The sequence below is a fragment of the Rhincodon typus genome, chromosome 3 (genome assembly GCF_021869965.1).
Source record: "Rhincodon typus isolate 14 chromosome 3, sRhiTyp1.1, whole genome shotgun sequence".
NCBI lineage: Eukaryota > Metazoa > Chordata > Chondrichthyes > Orectolobiformes > Rhincodontidae > Rhincodon > Rhincodon typus.
In genome coordinates this window covers 81,638,218-81,664,437 of record NC_063334.1, presented here as the reverse complement: position 1 = coordinate 81,664,437, position 26,220 = coordinate 81,638,218, and the positions used below count along the sequence as shown (strand labels likewise).

General features: G+C 40.2%; 2 protein-coding genes across 3 annotated transcripts in view; one reads left to right on the top strand and one right to left on the bottom strand.

The window, feature by feature from the left end:
• The window catches only part of rhobtb3 (Rho related BTB domain containing 3), a 113,092-nt gene extending 106,925 nt beyond the window's left edge, over positions 1 to 6,167 (top strand). The window contains exons 10-12 of the mRNA XM_048595126.1: positions 150 to 316; positions 3,817 to 3,913; positions 6,052 to 6,167. Of these exons, the coding sequence (XP_048451083.1) occupies positions 150 to 316; positions 3,817 to 3,913; positions 6,052 to 6,167 (380 nt within the window). The remainder of the gene's footprint in view (positions 1 to 149; positions 317 to 3,816; positions 3,914 to 6,051) is intronic.
• Positions 75 to 25,714, bottom strand: glrx (glutaredoxin (thioltransferase)). 2 transcript variants are annotated; one of them, XM_048595125.1, is made up of 3 exons: positions 25,438 to 25,706; positions 13,657 to 13,773; positions 75 to 622 (listed from the first exon to the last, which is right to left on the bottom strand). In XM_048595125.1, the coding sequence occupies exons 1-2, from the start codon at positions 25,642 to 25,644 to the stop codon at positions 13,663 to 13,665; spliced, it is 318 nt and encodes a 105-aa protein (XP_048451082.1). In that variant the 5' UTR covers positions 25,645 to 25,706; the 3' UTR covers positions 75 to 622; positions 13,657 to 13,662. The 2 variants fall into 2 exon arrangements, with proteins under 2 accessions (XP_048451082.1, XP_020391521.1); XM_020535932.2 differs by lacking the exon at positions 75 to 622 and adding an exon at positions 6,019 to 6,203 and having other exon boundaries at positions 25,438 to 25,714.
• Between the last annotated feature and the right edge of the window lie 506 nt (positions 25,715 to 26,220).

The window sequence follows — 26,220 nt, the reverse complement described above, 5'->3', positions numbered from 1 at the left end:
CTTAGAAACTGAGAGCCTTGATTAACATAGCCAAAACCTATGACTTAATAAAAGTACCAAGAGAATGAAAAATATCTTGGACAATGTCATTTTAATACTGTGATTATTTTTAACAAAAATGTTAATTTGTCTAACTTTCTGTTTTCTAGCCAGCATTCTCCAAGCCATGGCTCTGTTAATATGTGCAGAAATGTATCAGATACACAGACTACAGCAGATATGCGAATCATACATTGTCACACAGCTACAGAGCATGCCCAGTAGACAACTTGTATCAACCAACCTTAACATTGTAAACTTATATAACAAAGCCAAGGTAAGCCAATATTCATAAAATATTTCTCCACCACTTGCAATGCATTATAGACCATTTGAAAATTAAACATTGTAGTAATTCTGCAAAAATAGGGTTTGATCTCATAGAAACCTAACAACATATGGATTTCACCAGCTTGATTAAGGAAGTGCATCCATTGGTTCCAAAGAAGAGTCATTTTGAACTTGAAATGTCACCTCTGTTCCTTTCTTTACAGATGCTGCCAAACTTGCAGAGTTTCTCCAGCTCTTTCTGTTCTTGTTTCGGATTTCCAGCACCCGTGGTACTTTGTTTTCTGCTTTGCTGCTTCAGTTGGACAATAGGCAAAATAGTTAGAAAATGTGTTTTAAACTGTGTTTCAAATGTAAGCCAAGTATTTGTAATGAGGTTGGTGATGATATAGAAGACTATATCATGGTATCAAACTATAATATGGTATATTTTTGATTCCAAAGTAACTTTACACTGATGACCTTAAGTGTCCATTAATTTACTTTAAACAACATAAATTGGGAATTTGGTACTGACAAAATTTACCAGGCAATTTGGAATGAAGGGATAGAAATTGGACAGATGCAAGACAGGTGATATTGCACACTGAGCTCAAAGTTCATTGTATTGGTTTGCTGCTGGTGTCTTAGGTTTACCCAATTGGGATCCCTCACCATTCCCCTTAAATTAGCCTTAAAGTGAGCTCCAGCTTTTTGGCCCAGTGACAGCAAAGAAAAAGTGATATGGTTTGAAGTTAGGATGGCGTGTGGCTCAATGAGAAACTTGGAGATATGCTGTTCTCACACATTTTCTGTACTTACCTTTCTTCGTGGTAAACCATGCAAATTTAGAACATTGAGGCAGAGGAACCTTGCTGAGTTGCTGCACTGCCTCTTGTAGATGGAAAAGAAATACCAGCACTGTGCATTCATGGTGAAGGGACTAAATTTTGAGGGTAATAGGTAGAGTGCCAGTCAAGCAGCTGCTTTGTCAAAGAACAAAGAAAATTACAGTACAGGAACAGGCCATTTGGCCCTCCAAGCCTTCATCAACATGCTGCCCGTCGCAACTAAAACCCCCCGACCCTTCTGGGGACCATATCCCTCTATTCCCATCCTATTCATGTATTTGTCAAGATGTCCTTTAAAAGTCACTACAGTATTTGCTTCCATTACCTCCCCCGGCAGTGAGTTCCAGGCACCCACCACCCTCTATGTAAAAAAAAAAAACTTGCACCTTGCACCTCGCACCTTAAACCTATGGCCCCGGTAACTGACTCTTCCACCCTGGGAAAAAGCTTCTGACTATCCACTCTGTCTATGCCCTTCATAATTTCCAGTAATTTCCTCCCTTGCCTCTCATTATTCTGGGGTGTATCCCATCAGGCCCTGGGGACTTGTCTACCTTAAATGTTTTTCAAGACCCCCAATACCTCCTCCCTTTTGATCTCAGCATGACCCAAACTACCTACACACTTGGGTGTCCCGGGTGGTGTTGAACTTCTTGAGGGTTGTTGAAACTGTTCTAAAAGATTTCCTGCAGTGATGTTCAAGGACTGAGCTGATTGAATCTCCAAAAGTCATACCTATCTTCCTTTGTGCTAGGTATAATACCAACTGGTGGTCCTGATGGAATTTGGAGAGTGCACTGTAAATCCCTAGTCTTACCACTCTATTGGTCACAATATATACTTAAGAGTTTTACTCAGTTACTGATTTGGCCCATTCATACTTTAAGTTCTAAAAGTGATAAACAAAATTGTTATAAGTGTGGTTGAAAAATACAAATTTGTTGCAGCTTTTTGACTTGCACTCATCAGGACAATTTGCAAGAATGCCAATTAAAAGGGGAAGAAAAACATTTTTGACAGAAAGGAGTGTACTAATTGGTTGGCAAGTGGTCTCTGGTAGGGACATTCCAATGGCAGCACAGATAACTGTCAAAATCATCATTAGTGTACAGATATTAAATGAGAAATATTGACTGATTGGTCAGAGTATTGCCCTGAGAAAGAAATACAGCTCTTTGCTGCAATCTGTTTTGCTGTATTGAACAGGCACAATGCATACTTGTGTTCTTTCAATCTGCAGCAAACTGGGCCTTCTGTATTCATATGTAGCTTTATATGGGGATGAGTGTGTTACATTAAAAGTCTGACTGACAATTCTCTATTGGTTATCAGTGTAATTCTTCACAAACTCAGTATTAGTAGGTAAATTTTGTTTAATTACAGATTCTCATCTAAATCAAACTATCCCAAATTTGTTTACAGTTGCATTTTCAAAAAATCTCAACTATCAACTTTGGCCCTCTGCTTGCAAAACATTCCTAATATAACCGCGAATAGCCTCATTCTGTGATGTAACAATTCTGTGATTCTGTGAATATTTCTGCAACTACTAATTTAGCAAGTACAACTCTCAGCTCCACCTTTAGTATTTTAGTTCCCAGGAAAACTACTGTTCTCACTCATCCATTCCCCACAGACTTCAGGGAACAACAATAAGGGCAAAGAATGTGAACTTGCGTGAATATTGCAGACGATTAGTTTAGCTATTTACCAGATCTGACTGGATCACAAAACACCATGATATCCTGCTTCTACTATCTAAAACTGCACACAATTCCAGGGTCATCCTAGAATGCAAAGATAACCCCTTAGGTTATTTTCTCTCCTACAGACTGTTTTCATAAACTCCTATCCCTCCACCCTACTTCTTTGTAAAGTACAAGGTGTTTGTCTCGTTCTTAGAAATACAGAAATTAACAATCTGATCAACTGCCCTTGTTGTATCTTTTCACTGGTCCATGGGATCAACTTCCCTTTAAAATGTCCCACTTGCAAGGCCTGAACGCCTCTTTCTCCAATTCTGCACCTCATGCCATGAGTTTATCTTGTAGACAAGATTTATTTTGCACTCTGTTGAACTATTTTCCACTAAATAACTGACTACCCAACTTCCCCTCCTGATCCTCAGGGTTAGTGGATTTTCTTAACAGTTCACATTCTCAAATAAATCTGCTGGCATCACCCTTCTGTTCACAAATCTGAGCTTGACCCCATTGTTTTTGGTAATCATCCCTATCTCTAATTATACTCTCCTCTTCAAGAACCTTGACGTTGTTACCATCTGCCAAATGCAAATGCCCATCCTTTCCCAGGATTCCATATTTGAATGCCTCCAATATTCTGTCCCATCTCAGTACTATTATAGCTGTTACCAAATTTGCAAATTACATCCTACATTCCAACTGGACTGGACTGCTGTCACCAGATTCCCTCCATTCTTCACAAATTAGTTGTAGTCAGAGTACCACTTGTAATTGCTTTTCTTATGTTCCGTCCCCCTTTAACTCTGGTGTCTGCCTAAGAATGTATCCACAGGGCAGAGAATCACTAAAGATCATTCCAGACTGATCCGTCAAATTTCACACTCACTCCATCCCTGTTAACAACTCAGAGACCATTGCTGAAGTGTGCATTTCAATCTGGAATACTTTATTTTCAGTTCCACAATGCTACAAGATTATCTACTTGGTTACTGCATTTCATTGCCAGCAACTACCTCATCTTCAGCCAAAAGCTAGAATTTCAAGAGCTTTCCGGTAAGGTATTATTTGTATTGTTTTAAACTCTCAGGAGTAATACAGATTACTTCACTAAATTAATATTAACTAGTGATAATGCTTTTTTTTTGAAAAAAAACAAAAAAAAGTGGGGTTGTAACAAAAGAAAAAAGGAAACTTGCAAAAACAAATTAAAATACCATTCTCAGGCAGAATGTTTTGTTTATGTTTACAGTAGCATAGTCAGGGCAAACAATTTTACAAAGTTCAGGATTTGCTCCCTCCTGGTTGGGTAGCTCAATGTTTCCTTTGGCACTGTGCAGTTGCTAACCATGTTCATAGCCAGCTCCCACCAAAATCAATATCCATTACTTTCAAAGCTTCCCTTCCACAACAGGGTGACTGGTTTTCACTTTCACTTCCCGCAACAGCCACTTCACTCAATGGCCTTGCCTGCAAAAAGAGGGCGCCTTGTCAGTGACCTATCCCTTTTTCTAGAAATTAGAATTATTTGGTCCTGCCTGTCCCACAATAATAGTAAAATTGATCTGTGATGTTATGGACCAGACTAAACCCCTTTGAAATATGTTAAGGAGGCAGACTAGACTGTAACTTTTCCTTATTTTAAAACGTGTTGCATTCCAGATCCAACACAATTGGTCAACCTACCAGATTTGAAGCAAAACACACTTTATTCATATAGTATAGATAAAATACAACCAAAGAAAAAGAAAAAAAAAAAGAGATTTGGCTCAGCAGAATAATAGATTAGTTAGCTACTAAACAGTAACTGTTCCAATATAGTAACATCCCATTAAAAACACCCCTGGCAAAAAGCAAATTCAGAAAAGATTGTCTCACGTGGAACTCCAGGAGGAAAACCATCAAGGAGAACTCAGTGTAACAGGAAGAGATGTACTGCAGCAACAACTGCTACTGAAAAACTAAAACTAAAAATCCTGGTTCTGTGGAAGCTTGACTACACCCATTCAGGCTGCTTCTATTGTTCCAACTTTAGGAAATCACAGGCCTCACAAGCTGTTTACTTTACTGACTTTCAAAATAAACAGCTCAGAAACTCGGTCTTAAAACTGAGAAAATAAAACACAAAAACAGGACAAAACAACCACTTAATGCCACAGTATCATCACAATGTTATGACTAAAAGTAGTTCATTCTTGACCAAAATCAGCTTTTGACTGGGAGAGAGCACTAAACTATATTTCACAGATATTGCAATGTGATGTTAGTTAAGGAAGAACAAATGTGAAGGCATGTCAAGACATGCACATTAAAAGTGAACAGTCAGTCATCGATAAAAATAAACCACAGTCAAGATCAAGGAAAACAAGGCCCTACCTCAATTCTCTTATATAGAAGATTTCCTCAAGTGCTTTTTTTCCCCCTAACTATTTTTAAAGAGTTAAGTTATGGACCCCAAACAGTCAAGAATTTGTGGTGGTCAACAAACAGAGTTAATATCAGGAACGTGAGAAGGATTAACAATTTTCCACTAACTGAAGAATGAGGACACCTCATTGAAGACTTGTCCCAGCTATGACCACATGGGAGTAGAAACGTTTCAGCTAAAAAAAAAAGGTCTTTTACTCCAGCGTTCGCACCATCTTTGGTTGCAAGGTCAGGAGAACTCACCACCTCCAAAGCAATTCCATACACTATAAGACAGTGTATAAGACAGCATGTGCTGATTTGAACATTGGTATAAATTGTGTGTCTACCCAAAATGACAAAGCCCAAGGCTGAAATGAGCTGCCTCCATAAAGGCCTCAAAACAGAATGAAGAAGTGGGGAGATTTACAGCTTGAGCTTGCTGCACTGCTGACTGAGGGGCAGGTGCATTAATGTATACATTGATTTGAGGGCTCCTGTTTGACTAAGTAGAGCGATAGATTTGCAAATTCTTTTAAAGTTACATAATTTCTTATAAAAAAAATTATAGCAGAGATGAAAGTCAGCATCTTTCGAAGTAAGATAATGTCCTAATGCAGGAAAATGCAAATCATTTAGTTAAATGCAATATAGAGCAAAACTGTACAGATATTTTTGACCTTTCAATCAAAGTCCAGACAGGATGTCAAATAATGTAACAAAACAGAAAAGAGAAACCAGAGGCAACAGCATTATTCATGGTCAATCTTTTTATTATTTATTTGCAGAGGACGAACAAGCATTTGTAGAAAATCATAGGTGGCCTTCGAGTTCCTACTTGCAGGAGTTGACTGAATACAGGCACCACATTCATTCTGGGAGATCTCGTTGTATCCTCATGTAACAGACTATCAGCAAGATCTTGGATACCTATCAAAGGCTAAAACATGGATATTTAGAAAGCCTTGTACTACTTTAGGAAAATAGCAGACAGAAGCATGCTTCATCTCGAGATCAATGAACACAAGTTTGAAGAAACTTCCAAACTTGTCTCCACTACTATGTTCTGATGACATGCTCTTTTCATGACCAGCCTAACCACATTTTGGATTTTTTTTCTAAAATTAAGACTTGCAGCTCCACACTCTTCCTTCAATAGTGAATTTATGGATGGTGCATAAAACGTTAAGAATGGTATTGATTATATACCTTAAAATCAATCTTTCTGGTGGCAGTTAGTATTTGTTAAACAAGTCTTAGACAAAGTGATACACGTAAGCATTAATAATTTTTCCTACTTGCACACTATTTCCAAATGAGATACTATGACTGACAGGATAGGTAATTCAACCACAAATACCATTGCGCTCTGCCTTAGAGCGCTGAACTGCACAGCTGCCGTAGAACCAGGGAACACAACTGATGGTCAGGGGCACACTCCAGCTAGCTAGCACGCATTGTCAGTTCCAATTTAGTCAGCGGTTTTTTTGACATGATTAGAATTGCAGTTAGAAAAACCATATTGTTTTAGAATTGCAGTAATGAATATCTGCAATATTTTAAAGAAGTTTCACGCTGACAAGGTCTCCTTTTGTTTATTTTGTATAAACTAATAGCCAGAGAAAACTCATTTACTCCATTTTATATTAATCCAGCAGATATTACAAATGGTGAGTGGGGTTTACAGTGAAGATTATTATATGCTTATTACCAAGGTGGAAGACCATAGTTGGAATGAAGCAATTTCAATTCTGCTACTTATGAATAACTGATATTCAGCTATAAAATAGGAAATATAAAGATCGTGAACACTTGTAATGAGGAAAAGCTGCAATGTAGTGATAACGTCACTAGATTAGCCTGAACATCTGGTTCACCAATGCTCTGGACATGAGTTCAACTCCCAATGTAGATGATGAAACTTGAAATCAAAAATAGTCAAATCTGGAACTAAAAACTCGTTTAAATAGTGACCACAAAACTATTGGACAATTGTCATAAAAACACATCTGGTTTGCTGATGCCCTTTAAAGAAAAGATCTGCCATCCTTAACTCAACAGGCATATGTGTGACTCCAGACCAAATAGTAATATGGCTCATTCCTAGTTGCCCTTGATAAAGTTATGGTAAGCTGCTGCAGTGCATTTGGTGTAGTTAGATGCACAATGCTTTGGGGGAGGGATCATTAGAAATTTTAACCTGACATTGAAAGAACAGTGATACGTTTCCAAGTCAGGACGATGAGTGGCCTGGAGGAGAATGTCCAGGCAGTGGTGTTCTCATGAAATCTGCCTCCCTTATCCTTCTAGATATAGTAATGGGCATGAGTTTGGAAGATGCAGTCTAAAGAGCCTTGGAGAATTTCTGCAGCAAATCTTGCAGATGATACACATTGCTGAGTATTGGTCAGTAAAATGGTGCCAATGAGACAGGCCACTTTAGGTGGGATTATATCAAGCTTAGAGTGTTGCTGGAGCTGCACACATCCAAGTGGAGCGTATTTCACCACAATCCTGACTTGTGCCTTGTAGATGGTGGACGGGCTTTTGAGAGTCTGGTGGAGAGTTATCACAGAATGCCATACCTCTGACCAACCAGAGATTTATGTGGATCATCCAATTCAGTTTCTGGTCAATTTTAATCTCCAAGATATTGATAGTGGGGATTCATTAATGGTAATGCCAATAATGTCAAGGCATGATGGTTAGATACATAGATTGGGGATTATGACTTGTGTGGTGCAAATATTAATTGCCACTTCTCAATCCAAACCAAAATCCCCAATTCTCACTGAATATGAGGTTGTTGACTTGTGTGCCAAGCGGACTTGTTTTTGTTCAGATATTTCATCACCATGCTAGGTGACATCATCAGTAAGGCCTCCGATGAAGCAATGTTGTTCTGTTCCATTTGGAATTTATACTGTCCGGTCTGTTATGGTGAGTAATGTCATTTCCGGTTTTGTTCTGTATGGGTTTGTATATGGGGTCCAATTCTATATGTTTGTTGATTGCATTATGGGGTGAGAACCATGCCTCTAGGAATTCCCGTGCGTGTCTATGTTTGGCTTGGGCTACTATGGTTATTTTGTCTCAGTTAAACTGATGGCCTTCATTGTCCGAGTGTAACGACTAGAACACTACCCTCCCCCGCATTCAACCAAAACAGTGGATGCGGTACGTAGACAGAGAACACAACTGTCATTATTAAAATGCAACGAACTAGAAGAGACCCACCACCTTACCAGCAATGTATTCGCGGGGATTAAATTCACGACAGAAGAAGAAAACAACAATCAGCTTTAGTTTCTGTGCATCATAGTTGAACATATGACCAATGGGGAGTTCCAAACCTCAGTATACAAGAAAGCAACCCACACTGACCAAATTCTCAACTTCCACAGCAACCACCCAATGCCCACAAACAAAGCTGTATTAGGACACTATTTAAAACAGGCCACCACTAACTGCAACATGCCGAGTCTACACAGAAAACAGGAAGAGCACTTATACAAAAATCTTCGCTATGAACGGATATCCCCACAACTTCATCTGCAGGTGCCTACTAAGTAGACAAGAGGACACAGTAGACCCTAACACACTGCCCTATATCAAGAACATATCAGAACTGACAAAGAGACTACTACGATCACTAGGATTCATTGCAGCACACAAGCCCATAGCTACTCTACGACAAACACTTGAGGATAAGAGACCCCATTCCCACAAAATGTAGAACCAACATAGTTTACAAACATCATGCAACGACTGCCACAAACATTACATCGGACAGACAGGAAAAAAACTAGCCATCAGAATACATGAACATCAGCTAGCAGCAAAATGACACGATGAACTTTCCTTAATATCAGTACACTTGGACAATATAACTATAGTAGCCCAAGCCAAACACAGGCACGCATGGGAATTTCTAGAGGCATGGTTCCCAACCCATAATGCAATCAACAAATATATAGAATGGGACCCCATATACAAACCCATACAGAAGAAAACCAGAAATGACACTACTCCCCATAAGGAACCGGACAGTATAAATTCCAAACGGAGTAGAATAACATTGCTTCATCGGAGGCCTCACTGGTGAGGTTACCTAGCATGGTGACAAAACATTTGAATGAAAACAAGCCAGCTCGGCGAGCAAGTCAACAACCTCTACAACAACCCAAGCTGCAAATCTTTGCTAAAACTCATCGAATATCCCCGCTTCTCATCTTACAATGGAGGGAAGGTTAACATTGAAACAGTTGAAGACTGATGGGTCTAAGACAATAGCTATTTGATACGGAGGCATTGCAAGTCCAAATACGGCAAGGTCTGTACACAGACAACTGGCAAGTAACAGTCACACCACAAATGCCAGATAATGACCACCTCCAGCAAGAGAGAATCTTAACCATGGAACTTTCACACTCAATGGTTCCCATCACTGAAACTTCCAATATCAACATCCTGGAGCCTATGATCGACCAGAAACTGAACTGGATCATCCAGAAGCAACTCCTGCATGATCTCCTGGAATGACATTTGACCTCCAACATTCACAACAGTCTTTGATTCCACCATTTGGGCAGCATTGGTGGCATCTGCATTGGAGAGGTTCATTGAGAACTCATAGTAGCAAGGGTAATCGGTGGAGGGGAGATAGTGCTGAAAAGTGGTGAACCAGTAGCAGAATTTTATTCACTGAGGCACGTATATTCATTGTTAGCCCAAGGTCTCAGCATCACAGGTGTCTGTCTTCAGGCAATTCGATTCAGTGAGTTATCATGAAACAGTTGGAGGCATTGGTTTCTGGAAAAGGCCATGACAACAATTCTAAATGCTTGTGTTCCAGAACTTGCCACACCCTAGCCAAGCTGCTCCAAAATACAAAGTTACAATACTTGCATTGACCAAAGGTGTGGAAAATTGCCCAGATATAGCCTGTGCATAAGAAGCAGGACAAATCCAACAGGGCCAATTATTGCCCTATCAACGTACTCTTGTTTGGTGAAGTGATGGAATGGGTGTTGATACTACTGAGCAGGTACTGCTCGAAAGCACTAACCTGCTCACTGACAATTTGAGTTCTGCCAGGATCACACTGTTCTTGATCAAAAGATGGACGAAAAGCTGAATTCCAGACGTGAGAGCAACACAAAGACTGCATCTGACTGAGTGTGCCATAAAGGAACGTTAGTAAAACCCAAGTCAATGTGAAATCATGAAGGAAAATGCCCATTGTTTGGAAACAATGTACCTGGCATGTAGGAAGATGGTTGTGGTTGTTGGAGATCAGTCACCTCAGCTCCAGGAGTTCCTCGAGGTAAAGTCCTTGGTTCAACCAGCTTCAGCTGCTTCAATGACCTTCCCTCTATCACAAGGACAGGAGTGGGGATATTCACTGATGATTGCAATGTTCAGCACCATACATAACTCCACATATACTGAAGCAGCCGTGTCCAGCTGCAATGAGACGTGGACATCATCTCGGCTTGGGCTGATAAGTGGCAAATTACATTCATGCCACACAAGTGCCAGGCAGTATCACTGAAGCAAAGAGAATAACATCAAACTAAAATTCTTTGACAGTCAAAAGCATGAGCATCGCTGAATTCTCCCACTACCAACATCCTAGGAGGCAGTATTGGCTAGAAGCTGAACTGGACCAGCCAGGAGCAGTTCAGAGGCTATGAACTCAGTGGTGTGATACGCAGTCCCTCTCCATCTTCTACATGGCACTGGTCAAGAGTTTGATTGAATGGTCTCCAATTGTCAGCAAGAATTGTCACTCCAAAAACAAACAGCTCAACACCATCTAGGACAAAGCAGACTGCTCGATTGGCACCTCATCTGCCACTATCAAAATCCCACTCCCTTCATCAATGCAAATAACAATGGAACAATAGAAGCTGTGGCTCAACACACCAAGGCTACACTGAGATGACCTTGCAAACCCAAACCCTCTGCCACCTCAAAAAGATAAAAGCAGTAGACCTTGGATCATAAATAGCTAGCATCCAAGTCAAGTTGGTAATAGGGAATTCAAATAGACTGTGGGCCTTTAATTCAGAAGGAATTAAGTATAAAACTCTTGCTAAAAGTATACAAGACACTCACCTGGAACACTGAACTGTTTTGGTCCTTATATCAAAAGGAAAGATTTACTGGGATGTAGTGCAGAGAAGGTTCTCTAGGCTGATCCCAGGCATGGAGGGATTTTCACAAGAAGTTGAGCTCATACTCATTTACTTTTCTAAACGACAGAGGTGACTTTATTGAAACATACAAGATTCATATTTGGCTTGATTGGGTAAATGTGAAGAGGTGGTTTCTCCTTGTAGGAGAATTTAAGACCAGAGGACTTAATGTTAGGAATAGGAAGTTGCCTTCTTAAAAGTAGAGGCAAGGAGGAATTTCTTTTCTCAGATAGTATTGAATCTGTCAAAATCTTTACTGCAGAAGGCTGTTGAGGCTGGCTTATTAAGTGAGATAAAAGGGAATCAAGAGTTATGTGGAAAGGCAGTAAAGTGCAGTTGAGGACCCTTAGATCAGCCATGACTTCAATGAAAAGCAGAGCAGACTTGCTGGACTGAATGGCCGCCTACATTTTATGGATACATGGGAGCATCACCATTTGTAAGATCCCCTTTGAGCCGCAAAACGTACTGAATTGCGACTATAAATCATTGTTACTTAACTTTCACCAAGTCAAAGTCCTGGAACTTCTTTCCTGATAGCACTATACCCACACCCAAGAGACTGCAGCAGGTTCAAAGGCAGCTCATCATCACTTTCAAGGGCAACTGGGGGATGGACAATAAGTGCTGGTCTCACCAGCAATGCAAACATACCGTAAACAAATAGAATACCATGTGGGCAAAAGTAGATAAATGCAGTATAATATGGGAAGGTATGATTTCTTTTTAGGCAGAAGAATACAGAAACAGTATACAGTTAAGTGGTCTATGAATACAGAATGCAAGGCACTTGGTCTCCCGGACCATGAATCATAAACGTAGCATGCAAATACAGCGTGTGATTTAGAAGACAAATGGAAAGTCGTTTGTGGCAGGAGGAATGGGAAATGAAAATGGGATGATTTGCTTCTATTGTAGAACTGGTGGGACAGCATTTAGGAGTATTGTGTAGAGTTTTTGGTCTGCATTAGAATAACATTGCAAACAGTGCAAAAAAGGTTCACTCAACTGATTCCTTGGACGGTAGTGTTCGAGGAAAAGGTCGACCCCGTTTCCATTGCATTTAGGAGAATGAGAGGGGATTTAATATTTCAGTAAGGGGACTTGACAGGTGGCATGCTGAAAGATGTTTCCCCTTGCAGGAGAGACTAGAACTAGGGAAACATTTCAAAAAAATAAAATTAAAAAAGTAGTGAATCCCATTGGGATGGAGACTTTTTTCCAAGGGTCAAGAGTTTGGAATTGCCTTCCCCACATAACTGTAGAGGTAGGGTCATTAAATATTTTTTTAAGGCCAAGTTAGACAAATTTTTGATTAACAAAGGATTCAGAAAGGGAGTTAGTGTCATCAGGGGTGGGGGAAAAATGTGAAATTAAAGCCATAAATCAGATCTGCCATAATTTTATTGAATAACAGAGCAGGACTGAGTGATCAATTGGCTTACTCCTACTCCTAATTCATGTTTGCATATTCAATATAGAGGCAAAATTTTAAATTCAGAATGAGAAGTGAGAGCATTCAGAAGTAATTTGCAGAAACCATGTAAACAAGTTCTACAGATATTGGTGGAGGGAGAACAGAAATGTCTTAGATTTGAAAAAAAGGGAACCAAAGATTAAGCAGAAGGTACGGAAAGCAGTGAAGCAAGGTGAGTTTACTATTGAATTGCAATCAATGTAGCAACAAACCAGGAAATGGACATTCATAAAAATTAAATTGCAAAAGCTATAATTATTTTCTGTACAGAAGAACATAAAAGCATAATTAATGCTATTCAACAAGGGCAACATATCCTTTGAACAGGATAGCAAGCACTAACCTCCAAGCAATTCATGGTTCTGCTTAAACATGAATGAGGTTATAGCAACACAAGGCTTCCCAAGTAATTTTAAACACTTGTTAAAAGTTTAATAGTGAAGAGCAATTTTAACAAATTAAACTGTATTCATTTCCTCCCCATCCCAACCTATTCAGTTCACTTTAAAACAAATACACAAACAGTAATTGCCAAATCAATTTACAAATGCCAGTTTGTATTGCTTGTACTTTGGGTTTTTTGTTTTAAACCAGCAGCTCCATATTTTCTAATAAAATAATTCCTGTTTTTGTACATAAACAACTTTGATACCAGAAGACTCCATCTGGAAGTTGGAAACTGTATACTAAACAATTCCAGTCTCAGTTCATCTTACCAAGGGTTATATGGCACCAATGGCACTCAGTTTGCCCTTCAGCAATCCATCCTTTTCCAACTTAACAACATCCGAGCCACCTCCGACACATTCTGTCCCAATGAACACACGTGGCACCTAGAATATAATAATAAGATTGATTGTGCAATTTTGAGAGGTTTTTTCCTGATACAATTTGATACTAATCCGCAATTCTCTTAGGCTTCGGTAAGTAAGCATCTTGTTTAGACTGATATTATTTCTATCATGGAGGTAGAGAAGAAAAGCTGCTTTCTAAGACACATCACTAAAAGTAGGAAAGATACAGAGATTTAAAGAGGAATCCCAGGCTTTAAACCTTGGCAGCCAGAAGCACTGCTACCAAATGGTACAGTGATTGAAATCAGGAATGTACAAGTCAGATCGAAGAGGCCATGCAGGATTTAGAAAACACAATGTATTTAAATTTAAATAGAAAATGAAATTCAGTGAGCACAGATGTAGCAACTAAGTGGGACTTGGTGTGAGTTAGGACACAAAGGCCTCATAGCCTCACATTTACAGAGGGTAGAACAGAAGAGGCCAGCCAGATGTGTTGGAGTAGTCATGTGTAGAGTTAAAAAGACAAGGAGGAGAGTTGAGGGTTTCACCAGATGAGCTGATGCAGAGCGTGATGTTAGTCAGGTAGAAATAGATGGTCTTCATGCTAGTGCTGATTTAGTCAGAAGTTTGTCATGATCAAAATGATGTCAGCCTTCCTGCTCGGCCTGCTGTGTTCATCCAGCTCTACACCTCGTTATCTCAGATTCTCCAGCATCGGCAGTTCCTACTATCTTGGAAACAGTCTGGTTCAGATTTAGCTAGGTGTGGAAACCTTGGGGGAGAAAATGAAAATAAGCACAGAATCTAAATTGTAAAAGATTGCAGAGCTGAGATGCAGAGGGATCTGGATATCCAAGTGCATGAATCACAAAGCTTAATATGCAGTGCAATTGGGAAAGCTAGCAGAATGTTAATTGTTGTTTATTGAGAGAAGAATTGAATTGATCTAAGGAGTGGCAGATGGGGTTTAACTTGGATAAATGTTAGGAATTGCATTTTGGTAAAACAAACAAGGGCTGGACTTATAATTTACATCTACAGCCAGAAGTGCCAACTGGATGACTCATCGCAACTTTGAGTTCCACAGGATCATACATGTCATGTTGTAGAACAAAGATTGAGGGATTCAAGTATATAATTTTTCAAAATTTGCATCACAGGTAGACAGGGTGGTTAGGCAGCATTTAGCACACTTGCCTTTATTGCCCAGACATTTGACTATAGCAGTTAGGATGTCATGTTGAGGTTGTACAGGACATTGAATCCTCTTCTGGAAGATTGTGCGCTGTCCTGGCCACCCTGCTATACGAAGGTGATTTTTAAAGTGGAGAGGATTCAGATAAGATTTACTAGGACGTTGCCGGGAATGAAGGGTTTGAGTTATAAAATTAGGCTGGATAGGATGGGACTTTTTCCCCCTGAACGAAAGGAGTTGGAGGGGTGACCTAATAGAGGTTTGTAAAATCATGACGGGCATAGATAAGGTGAATAGCAAGAGCTTTCCTCCTCTAGGGTGGTGCAGTTCAACACTAGGGGGCATATTTTTTATGTCGAGAGGAGAGAGTTTTAGAAAGGACATGAGGGGCAATCTTCTAAAAAGAAAGGTAGTTAATGTGTGGAAATGAACTGCCAGAAGTAGCAGTGGATGGAGGTGCAGTTACAACATTTAAAAAGACTTAAGGTTTTTGCAAAGAGGTTGTTGACTTGCTCGCCGAGCTGGCTGGTTTTCGTTCAGATGTTTTGTCACCATGCTAGATGACATCATCAGCGAGGCCCCCGATGAAGCGACGTTGTTCTACTCCGCTTGGAATTTATACTGTCTGGTATGTTATGGTGAGCAATGTCATTTCTGGTTTTGTTCTTATGGGTTTGTTTGGACAATGAAGGCCATCAGTTTAACTGGGACAAGGTAACCACAGTAGCCCAAGCCAAACATAGACACGCACGGGAATTCCTAGAGGTGTGGTTCTCCACCCACAATGCGATCAACAAACATATAGCATTGGACTCCATATACAAACCTATGCAGAAAACTGGAAATGATACTGCTCACCATAATGGACTGGACTGTGTAAATTCCAAGTGGAGTAGAACTACATCAATTCAATTGGAGGCCTTACTGATGATGTTACCTAGCGTGGTGACGAACATCTGAACTTATTTAAAAAGACATTTGGAGGAGTACATGAATAGGAAAGGTTTGGAGGCACATGGGCCAAATGCAGGCAAGTGGAACTAGTTTAGTTTGGGAACGTGTTCGGTGTGGACTAGTTGGACCGAAGGGTCTGTTTCCATATTGTATGATTCTCAATACGGAAGAACACAGCTAATGCTTCAGTTATATTGAGGCATTAGTGATGCCACAACTGGAGTAATGCATCCAGTATTGGTTTCCTTTTTGAAAAAAAAGGTGGGGTGTAAATTCTTTGGAAGCAGCTGAGTTTTATCACACTAATTCCCGGAATGGTCATGTTGTCTTGAAGCATTGGAGGGAAAACATTTATGTAGTGGTATTGTCCCCGAACTAACGATCCAGAGACTCAAGTGAAAGTTCTGGGAAACATGGGTTTGAATGCAACTAATAAATCTGGAATTAAAAGCTAGTTTAAGTGGGCACCACAATACGACTGTCTAATTGTCATAATAATCATCTGGTTCACTCATCTTTCAGGGGAAAAATAAACTATGCTTCTGTGATATGGCTATTTGGCTTCAGATCCACATTATTGCAATGGACTCTTAAAACACCCTGTGAAAATGGCTTCGCAAGCCACTCAGTTCGGAGAGATATTTAAAAAAAAAAGTCAGATTTTATAGCAAAGTAAAGAAGGGAGAAATCAATCACCAGTCATCCACTAAGCCACTGGAAATTACAACGCCGATCACTCTCTCTCACACACACACCTCAAAGACATCTGGGGATGTTGTGCCAGAGTTGAGCGAGCTATTTCACAGATGAGTGAAGCAGCACACTGACATGGTCATACCCACAGAATTATACCTTTCACACATCACCTCAGATATGAACACTGTCATGAGGCATGTCCTGTCCCAACTGCCAGACAGACCCAGCAGAAGTGATGGCACAGTGTTATATTGTTGAGAGCTTATCATCCTCAACATTTACTGTGGATCACATGACATCACATGTTCTCACATCAAACATAGGCATTAACTTCTGCTAATTACCACTATGCCCAATTTAATTTGTCCTCCATGTTGAGCAACACTCGGAAGACACATGGAGGGTGGAAAGGACTCAGAATGTGCTCTGGCTGGGGAAATTCAATATGTAACACCAAGACTGGCTCAGCAGCATCATTAATGGCCCAAACAAAAACAAAAAGCGAAATATGTACTCAACCTTGTATCTGCCATAGAAAATGACAACATCTGCCCATGAGATTATCACCAAGAGTGGCCATTGTGCAGTGTTTATGGAAACAGAACCGCGTCTTCACATTGAGAATGCCCTCAAATCAGCGTGGCACTCTCAATGCACCAAAATTGATCAGACTTCAAAAACAAATCTAGAAACTGAAAACCAGGTACTTGTGAGGTGCTGTGAGCTATAACCAACAGCTGAATTTTACTTGGTCACAAAGCTGTAACCTCTTGATTCATGAGCATAGACAGCGGAATCTCCTTGGTTCAAAGTACAGTCCAGAAGGTTTCAACCTGCTGAAGCTACAAACAGGACAATTCACATGTTAAACAGTACAAACAGCAACTGATAGATGGAGTTAAGGACTTCCACAACTATGGATCATATCTAGGCTCTGCAGTCCAGCTACTTCCACTCATGAATGATGGAGAATTAAACAACTCACTGGAGGAGATTCCACAATACCCCTATCCTCAACGATGGGAGAGCCCAGCACAGTGCAAAAGACCAGGCTGAAGCATTCGTATCTATAGCCAGAAGTGCCGAATGGATCATAAATACTAACGTTCAGCCAAATCAGTTCACTCCTTACGATGTCAAGAAATAACTTAATGCACTAAATACTGCCAAGATATAGTCTTAGAACAACATTCTGAAAGTAGTACTGAAATCTGGGGCTTTGGAACTTCACACACCCCTAGCCAGGCTGTTCCAGTAGTTACAGAACTGGCATCTAAAAAATTGCTCAGCTACATCCTGTGCCCAAAAAAAAGGACAAAAATTGAACCTGGTGAATTACTGCTCATCAGTCTATTCTCCGTCATCACTAAAGACACAGAAGTCATTGACAATTCAAGTGACACTGAATAGTAACTTCCTCACTGATGCTCAGCATCAGGATTGCTCAGTTCCTGACCTCATTCTGTTAAGACACAACAGCTGAATGCCACTGTGTGAAGTAAAGGTGATTGCCTTTAACACAAGGCAACATTTTACCAAATGCAGCATCAAGGAGCCCTAGCAAAACTGAGCCAGAGGAAAGTTCTCCACTGGTTTGAGTCATATCTAATACAGAAGGTTGTTGTGGTTTTGGAGATTAATCATTTGAGTCCAGGGCATCCCTGCAAGAGTTCCTCGGGGTGGTGTCTTCAGCTCAACCATCTTCAGCTCTTTGTTAATGCCCTGTCATCCAAAAGGTCAGATGTTGTTACCAACACTGAACATCACACTATCAAAATCCTGGGGATTTTCATTGACCAGAAACACAGAACTCGTCAAATAAATACAGTGGCTATAAGAGCAGGTCAGAGGCTAGAAATTCTGCAGCAAGCAAATTAGCTCCTAATGCCTCAATACCTGTTCACCATCTACAAGAAATAAGTCAGGAGTGTGATGGAATATCACCCAACTTGCCTGAATGACAAAGTGTCAAGTCCTGATGCAGCAATCGTGATTGAACAAAAGGCTCGATGGACCAGCCAGCATCCTCTTTCTTACTTTTATACAATATCATGAGACTGGAATTGCTTTCATATTATACACAGAGTGCACTTTTAAGGCCAATGGAGTAAGGCAATCAAATCTCATCAGTAGAAACCAAGTATAAATTTTGAATTTAAGGCAACCAATACTTAGTCCCAGTAAAAAGCACCAGACCAGATTTACTTTTAAACATTAAAAATTGGGAAGAGTCTATAAATGAGTGCAGTGAGCCGAGCTCCATGTTCATAAATTTCCTGCACTTTCAGTTAGAATAGACTGCTGCATCCACAAGCATAGTGGCAATTCAGAAAATGAAGATCACCAAATACTCTCACTCACACCGACAGAAATCTCAATACCTTAATTAACTCAGCTTGCTGATGCTTGGTTTTATCTGCAATGCATTAAACATTTACACTCATTGAGAAGCATTTGTTGAATTTTTTTAAGCATTTATCTTCAAGAGAAGTAGCAAACTCTAGATTACTCCTGGTACCATACACAAGTCAGTATCAATTTCTATGCTGTATAGAGATAGGAGGATACAAGAGGATTTGAAAGGTAGCACAAAGATTCTTGAGCATGGAAGGGCTGCAGTAACCAGAAGGTAATAAATCAGAGGAAAAAGGTGCACAGAATACTGGGATCACAGACAGAGGCCAGACATATCTCAAGTCCAGAACATCTGCATCCTTATTGCCACATGGCAATCTACATCCGTAAGCAGAGTAACTCTTAATTTAGACTGAGCCTACCTAATAAAATTTACTATTTCTTATTCTAGTGCCATTTTCTCTCTCTTTTCAAATTGGAACTCTGGAACTCAGTGGCAGTGACAGTGGAAATAGTGTTCATTAGCAGAATGTTTCCTGTCCAATGAAAAGAAAGTCATGTTGATGACCTGGGTCTTTGACCAAGTGGACCAAGGGTCAACAGAGAAACATCAGGGGAGAGTGATCACTGGTGTCCTAAGCTTTAGGTTGGCCTATGGAAAGCTACAGAGAAATCATGGTAAGAGTAATTAACTGAGGGGAAAGCCAACTTCAAAATGGATCAGACCCCAGTAAGTTGAAATCATTTGTTGATGGGTAAAATTGAAAAAGCAGTACATTGTTCAGTTCAAAAAAAAAAAAAAAAAAGAGTTTGGACACAGTCATGGTATATCACCATGAAGGGGAAGGGTAGGATAAATAAAATCAAGAGATCCCAGGATGGCGAGAGAAATAGGGATGAAGATGAAGCAAGAGCAAAATAGGTGTTTTTAGGACAGATGTTGACTGGGTAATATATTGGAGAACCAGGCAAAATTTGGAAGCTTTGGAAGAGATTTGAGGAGAAAAACAAAGAAGAAGCAGAAGAGAGTATTAAAAAGACTGATAGTTAACATAAATTTTGTATACACAGAAGAAACAGTAAAAAGAGTATTAAATTAAAGATTAATGAAAAATCATTTCATCGATGGAGGTAGGCATATGACTAAGGTAGTAAACAAATACTTCGCATCTGCCTTTACCAAAGAATATGATGCACAGGTTACATGGTGAAAGAGGAAGATAGTTTTGACACTCTGTATGAAGTTGATAATGAAACAGGGTCTCTGTACTTCAAGTTGACATGGCACCAGGTCTGGAAAACATGCATCCAGGGATAGAGGAAATACAGTGGAGACTGCAGAGGCATAGGTTTTATTTTGTCAGTCTCCTTCAGACTCTCGGCTAGTGTCAGAGGACTGTACAATCCCAAATGTTATCATTGTTCAAAACAAAAAATGCATAGCCAAGAAACAATAGGGCCTCTAGTTGAATCATTGATAACAAAAATGTTTTGGACATAAAGTGTTCTGTGTCTTCAAAAGTTCAAGGTGTATTTAGATGGTCCACAATCTTTTATACAAGTGTTAGGACATTTCTGCAGTGTGGTTACGATTGGAAATCCACTTTTTGGGAAGCATAGTAAAGACAGGTTCAATGGAGGGTTCAAACGAGTTGGATTATCATCTGATAAAGGAAGTAAATGCAGGGCCATGGGGAGAAGGCAAGGAATTGCTCTCAGTGAATTGAGCCTTTGGAGAGCCAGCACAAAATAGGCCAAGCTGATTGGTTACACCACAGAAGGATGCCTTTTGTTTTGAAAAAGAAACATTAGAGAATAGTTTTCAAAAAAGAAAGAATTTGCAGCTTGTGACATTACAATTAGCATTTAAAAACCTCTCCATCTCAATCAGCAAAAGGCGTTTGGGTATTCCCATTAACAAACATCAACCTGCACCCTAACCCATGTGAATATTTGACCTTGGATATACACAATGCATCAGCTCTCCAATGCCATTTCTTTTACTGAGTGGCAGAATGAACTGGTTTAAATAGAGAAATTGTGATTACTAATTTCAGTGTAATTTGATTACCTACCAGTTTTTTAGCAAAGTTAACAGCAGACCACAAAAAAGTTACCAGAAATTATGGAGTTATATAATTAATGATGCAGACCATTTACCCCATAACCTATACTTCCCTTTGCAATATTCAAGAGTCCCCATATATAAACAGTGCAAACTGCCCAGGAAATTCCAGCTCAAATTGGAGAGCAGTTTTAGGTGCCTGCACAGCTGTGAATTCATGGGCAAAAATACCTTTTACAACCTTTCTGTCTGTTAAAATCATTCCAAAATCACCAGTGTCAGTTAGAATGCTGCTTGTAGAACAACAATCTTCCAAAAAAGATTGAAATTTCAGTGTTTTAAATTAGAAAAATCATACACACTCATTAGGCCCACCATTATTACAATATAAATTTTGCAATCTGCTCATTCTATTCCAGGTAACCTATAGCCAGGATCTATTTTTGGAGAGGCCATCCAAGGCTCATGAGCCACATGCAATCCTTCTGCTTCTCAACACCACTCACGTACAGATCAAGTCCTTGGCACTATCACACCCAAACATGAATAATCCAGCCTCTTCAGTCAACGGAAGTGGCTAGCATGTTCAAATCAGAACATGAACTTTTAAGATTGGCCACTGCTCACTTATTTTACCTCAATGGACAAGCCATTAAATTAGGTCCAGTTTCAAGAATGCACACCTGACGCTGCTGCCCATTATAAAGTCAAAAGCGGTAATGTTAGTTGATGATTGCACTATGTCCAGCACCATTCACAACTCCACAAATACTGAAACAGTCCATGTCCAAATTCAGCCAGACCTTGATATTTTCCTAGTTTGGCCTGGCAAGTGCCATTTATGCCACACAAGTGCCAGGCATTTACCATCTCCAACGAGAGAATCTATTCATTGTACCTTGAAATTGAATATCACCATCATTGAATACCCGATGTTACTGTCCGGGTGGGGGCAGTGTTTATCATCGTTCAGGAACTGCTCCACTGTTGTATAAATGATTAGAAAACATATCTGTAAGAGTAGCAATCATACATCATATACCCAACATCTGAACTATAGACCACTAAAAGTGCTCACGTGGCACAGTGATAGTATCTTTTCTTCTGGGCCAGAAGGTCTGGTTCAAGTCCCACCTGCTCCAGTGGTGTAGAACAACAGCACTGAACAGGTTAATTAGAATGTATTTATGGTGTGCAAATTGACTGCAATGATTTAAGTCAGCAGCTCACTGCAACCTTCAAGGGCAATTAGGGACAGGCAATAAGAATTGAACTTTGTATTTACTTTGAAGGGACAGAGGAGTTGTTCTATTTAAAACCACTATTTAAATTAACTAAAGTGAATTGTTGAATTAAGTTATAGAGCAAATGCAGTGGCAGACATTTAAGGGCTTATTTCAAAATACACAGAACAGATACATTATAATTACAAAAAAATTCTAAGGGACCAACCTATTATCCATGGCTAACTGGAAATGTAAACAACAGCATCAAAACTTGAAAGAATAAAATATTTCTTTAAAAGTGGCACATCTCAAAAAGTCAAAGAATTAACAAAAACATAGCAGTATGAGAAAGCTGGTCAAAAAAACAAAAAACAGACAATAAAGTTCTTGTAGTCCTACTAGACGATAGGGCTGCTCTCTCAGACAGTGGTGGTGGCTTAACTCCAGGGTCATGTTTGCCTCAGGCAAGGGGAGAGGTTGACAAGGAAAGCCCTTCATCGTTACGTCCGTTCATGTGGGAATTAAACTCACACTATTCGTATTTCTCTGCCTTGCAAACCAGCCATTTAGCCAATTGAGCTAACCAACATTCCAATATGACATAATGGCATGAAATCCATCAAGACCCATGCGCTTGTTATCAGTTATCATGAGGATCTTTGAATACAAAAGCAGAGAGGTTATGCTTCAGTTATGTAGGGCACTGGTGAGACCTCATCTGGAGTACGGTGTACAGTATTGATCACCTTTAGGAAGAACAAGTGTACTGGAAGCAGTTCAGAGAAGGTTTACCAGTGTAATAACTAGAATAACAGGGCTGACTAATGATGAAAGGTAGGCTGGTGTCTGCTGGAGTTGAGAAGAGCAAGAGGAGATTTGATTGAGACACACAAGACCCAAGGATATATTTAAAAAAGATGCTGCAGATTGGAACAAGGTTCTGGAGAAACTCAGCAGGTCTTGCATCATTTGTAGAGAGAAAAAGTTAATATTCCTAGTCCAGTGCTGCCAGACCTTCCCGAAGTGTTCCTGCACTTTATCCTGAGGGGCCCTGACAGGGGATATGGAGAGAGAATGGGGACAAACTACAACTAAGGGGTCACTGTGTTAAACGAAACAAGTCACCCATTTAAAACAGATTGGCCTTTTATTTTCTGAGGGTCACGAGTCTTTGGGATCATGTTTTTGAAACAAACGTGATAGAAGCAGAGTACTGGAATATTTTAGACGGGTTCTTGCGAAGCAGAGGATAGAAATAACATCAGCCGAGGCAGGAATGCAGGTAAGGTTACAAACATAAAAACCAAAAGAACTGCGGATGATGTAAATCAGGAACAAAAACAAAGTTGCTGGACAGGCTCAGCAGGTCTGGCAGCATCTGTGAAGCAGAAAACAGAGTTAACGTTAACTCTGATTTTTTTCTTCGCAGATGCTGCCAGACCTGCTGAGCCTTTCCAGCAACTTTGTTTTGGTTCAAGGTTACAAACATGTCAGCCACAATCATATTGAATAATAGAGCAGGCTCCGGGGACAGATTGACCTATTCCTGTTCCTCATTCATATGTTTACATAGACCTGTACCCCCACCTCGCTGACATCTTCATTTCTTATTTATGTCACTTAAATGGTCTACTGGAATACAGCTTCTAAATCTGCCTGGACAAATGCTGGAGGAGGTTATTTCATCTTCAACTGCCCCTCCTGCTATTGGCCACCCAACAGATCAATCATCACAGAGACGCACCCTGGGTTGCCTTTACAATGCATCCCGGTTTTGGTTTTTGAAAAATCTAGTCCACTTACTCATTGACAAAAACGGACCAGTAGTTTGCAGAGAAAGCATTGACCAAAGTGATAAAGCTCCTCTCCTCCAATCAAATTCTAGGCATTGGCGTCACGTCACTTCCAGATGGGGCTGACATGTGAATGAAGGAAAATATAATCTTTCTATCCACATTTTTATAGCAGGGGGCAGGTCCTCGGCAGAGAGGTCAGTGAGCTCTCGGGGTTACTTACTGGTAACGATGCAGAGAGGCAGTAACAGTGACTGGAATAGTGTAGCGTGTGTAATGGTTACAATGTGACACTGAGTTGACTCACTATTAAACTGACCCAGTCCCGAACGCAACCATAACACTGGATTAGCACTCCTTATTCCCTTTGCGGGGGCCTCACTTTAAAGCAGTGACAACGGCTGCCGGTAGTGGTAGTGGAGTCAGGTACTTTAGAGACTTTTAAGCGACTCTGGGATAGACCCATGGAGGATAGTAAAATGTAGGGTATGCAGGGTAGATTGATCTTAGTAGGATAATAGGTCGGCACAACATTGTGGGCCGAAGGGCCTGTACTGTTCAATGTTCTACGTTCTAACATAGAATCGCTATAGTGTGGGAGCAGGCCATTCAGCCCATCGAGTCCACACCGACCTTCTGAAAAGCATCCCACCCAAATCCTGCCCCCCACCCTATCTCCTTAACCCTGCATTTCCCATGACTAATCCCCCCAATCTGCACACCCCTGGACACTACGGGGCAATTTAGCACGGCCAATCCACGCAACCTGCACATCCTCAGATGCTCCGGTTTTCTCCCACTGTCCAGAGAAATCATGACATGGAGAGAATGTGCAACACAGTAATCCGAGTGTAGAATCGAACCCGGGCCCCTGGCACTGTGAGGCCGCAGTGCTAACCATGGAAGGAAATCTCCTCGCAGCTCACACAGGAATCAGTGTACGTGAAATCTGAGCAACAATAAGGAGGAAATGCCAGTCCTATATGTAATCACATACACAGTAACGCAATCGCTTCATTTACCAAAAGAGCCTCTCCTCCCCATCGCAGCCCTAAACAGCAGAAAATTGGACAGCAGGGAAGGTTAATCTGCTTATTTTGTTCGAGATGGCTTAATTATATTTTCCTAAATATGTTACGTTAAAGCAGTTAATGTAAAATTTATTTTTAAAAGATAATATTCTGAAGGTACAATCCCCTCGAATTCATATGGAATAGGAGTTGGAATGGCGGGGAGACATCTCAATGCTGCTGGTCAGCTGACTTCAAATAGAAATTGACTATATGCGGTTTAAAGTGGTTATATTGTATTTGAAGCAAGCACATACGGAAGACCTATACAGTAATACATAATGCAGTAGCAACATAGCTTCCGAGATTCACACCCAGCAGAGGCAATTCCTAAGAATACACTCACTGTTCTGGCTCCGGTTATCTTTTCAAGGTAATCTTGGATAGCTTTCATTTCGGAATGGCCACTAATATCGTAGATCTGCAGCCGGTCTTCTTTGAAATCATAGGTTTCAAGTACATTCCGCGCTGATACACAATAAGGGCAGCTTTTTTTGATGAAAAGGACCACCTTCTCTGGATAGATTTTACTGTCCACATAATCCTGCGCCATTTCTTTTCTTCGTTAGACCGTCACCTCAATGACTCAGCAGTGAACACAAGCAACGCTCCTCTTTTGTAACAACTGGGAGGAGTTTGAAATTGACTAGCGAGAATCGAAACCATTTGGCTCAGCCGAGGTCTGAAGGCGGGAAAGGGAAACATTATTTGATTTTAAAGTTGTTTGATTTATTTGTTTTCCAGTCAATCGGAAGAAACACCAAAAATTGTTCCTCTCTGAAGAAAATCTGATCTTGAAATATTATGCTGATTGATGCTTCAGTGCATGGAAACGATTTGGGTGGGACCTAAGTTTAATTAGTTATGTTTAGTCAGTTTGCGAGCATTAACATGTCATGAAATAAATTGCGCCCCACTGTTATCAAAGTTGGAAATCTGAACTGACATATAGAAATAGAAGATGTGTGAAATACTCAGCAGGTCAGGCAATATTGTGGAAGGGAGCAGTAGACCACATCAATGAGATCTTGAGAACCAGAATAAAGTGTGATCGCATCATTTTCTGTGAGATAAAACAAAACTATGACAAATGTTCCCCCAAGCCTTCCCTTCTTGTTCCGGCTCAATG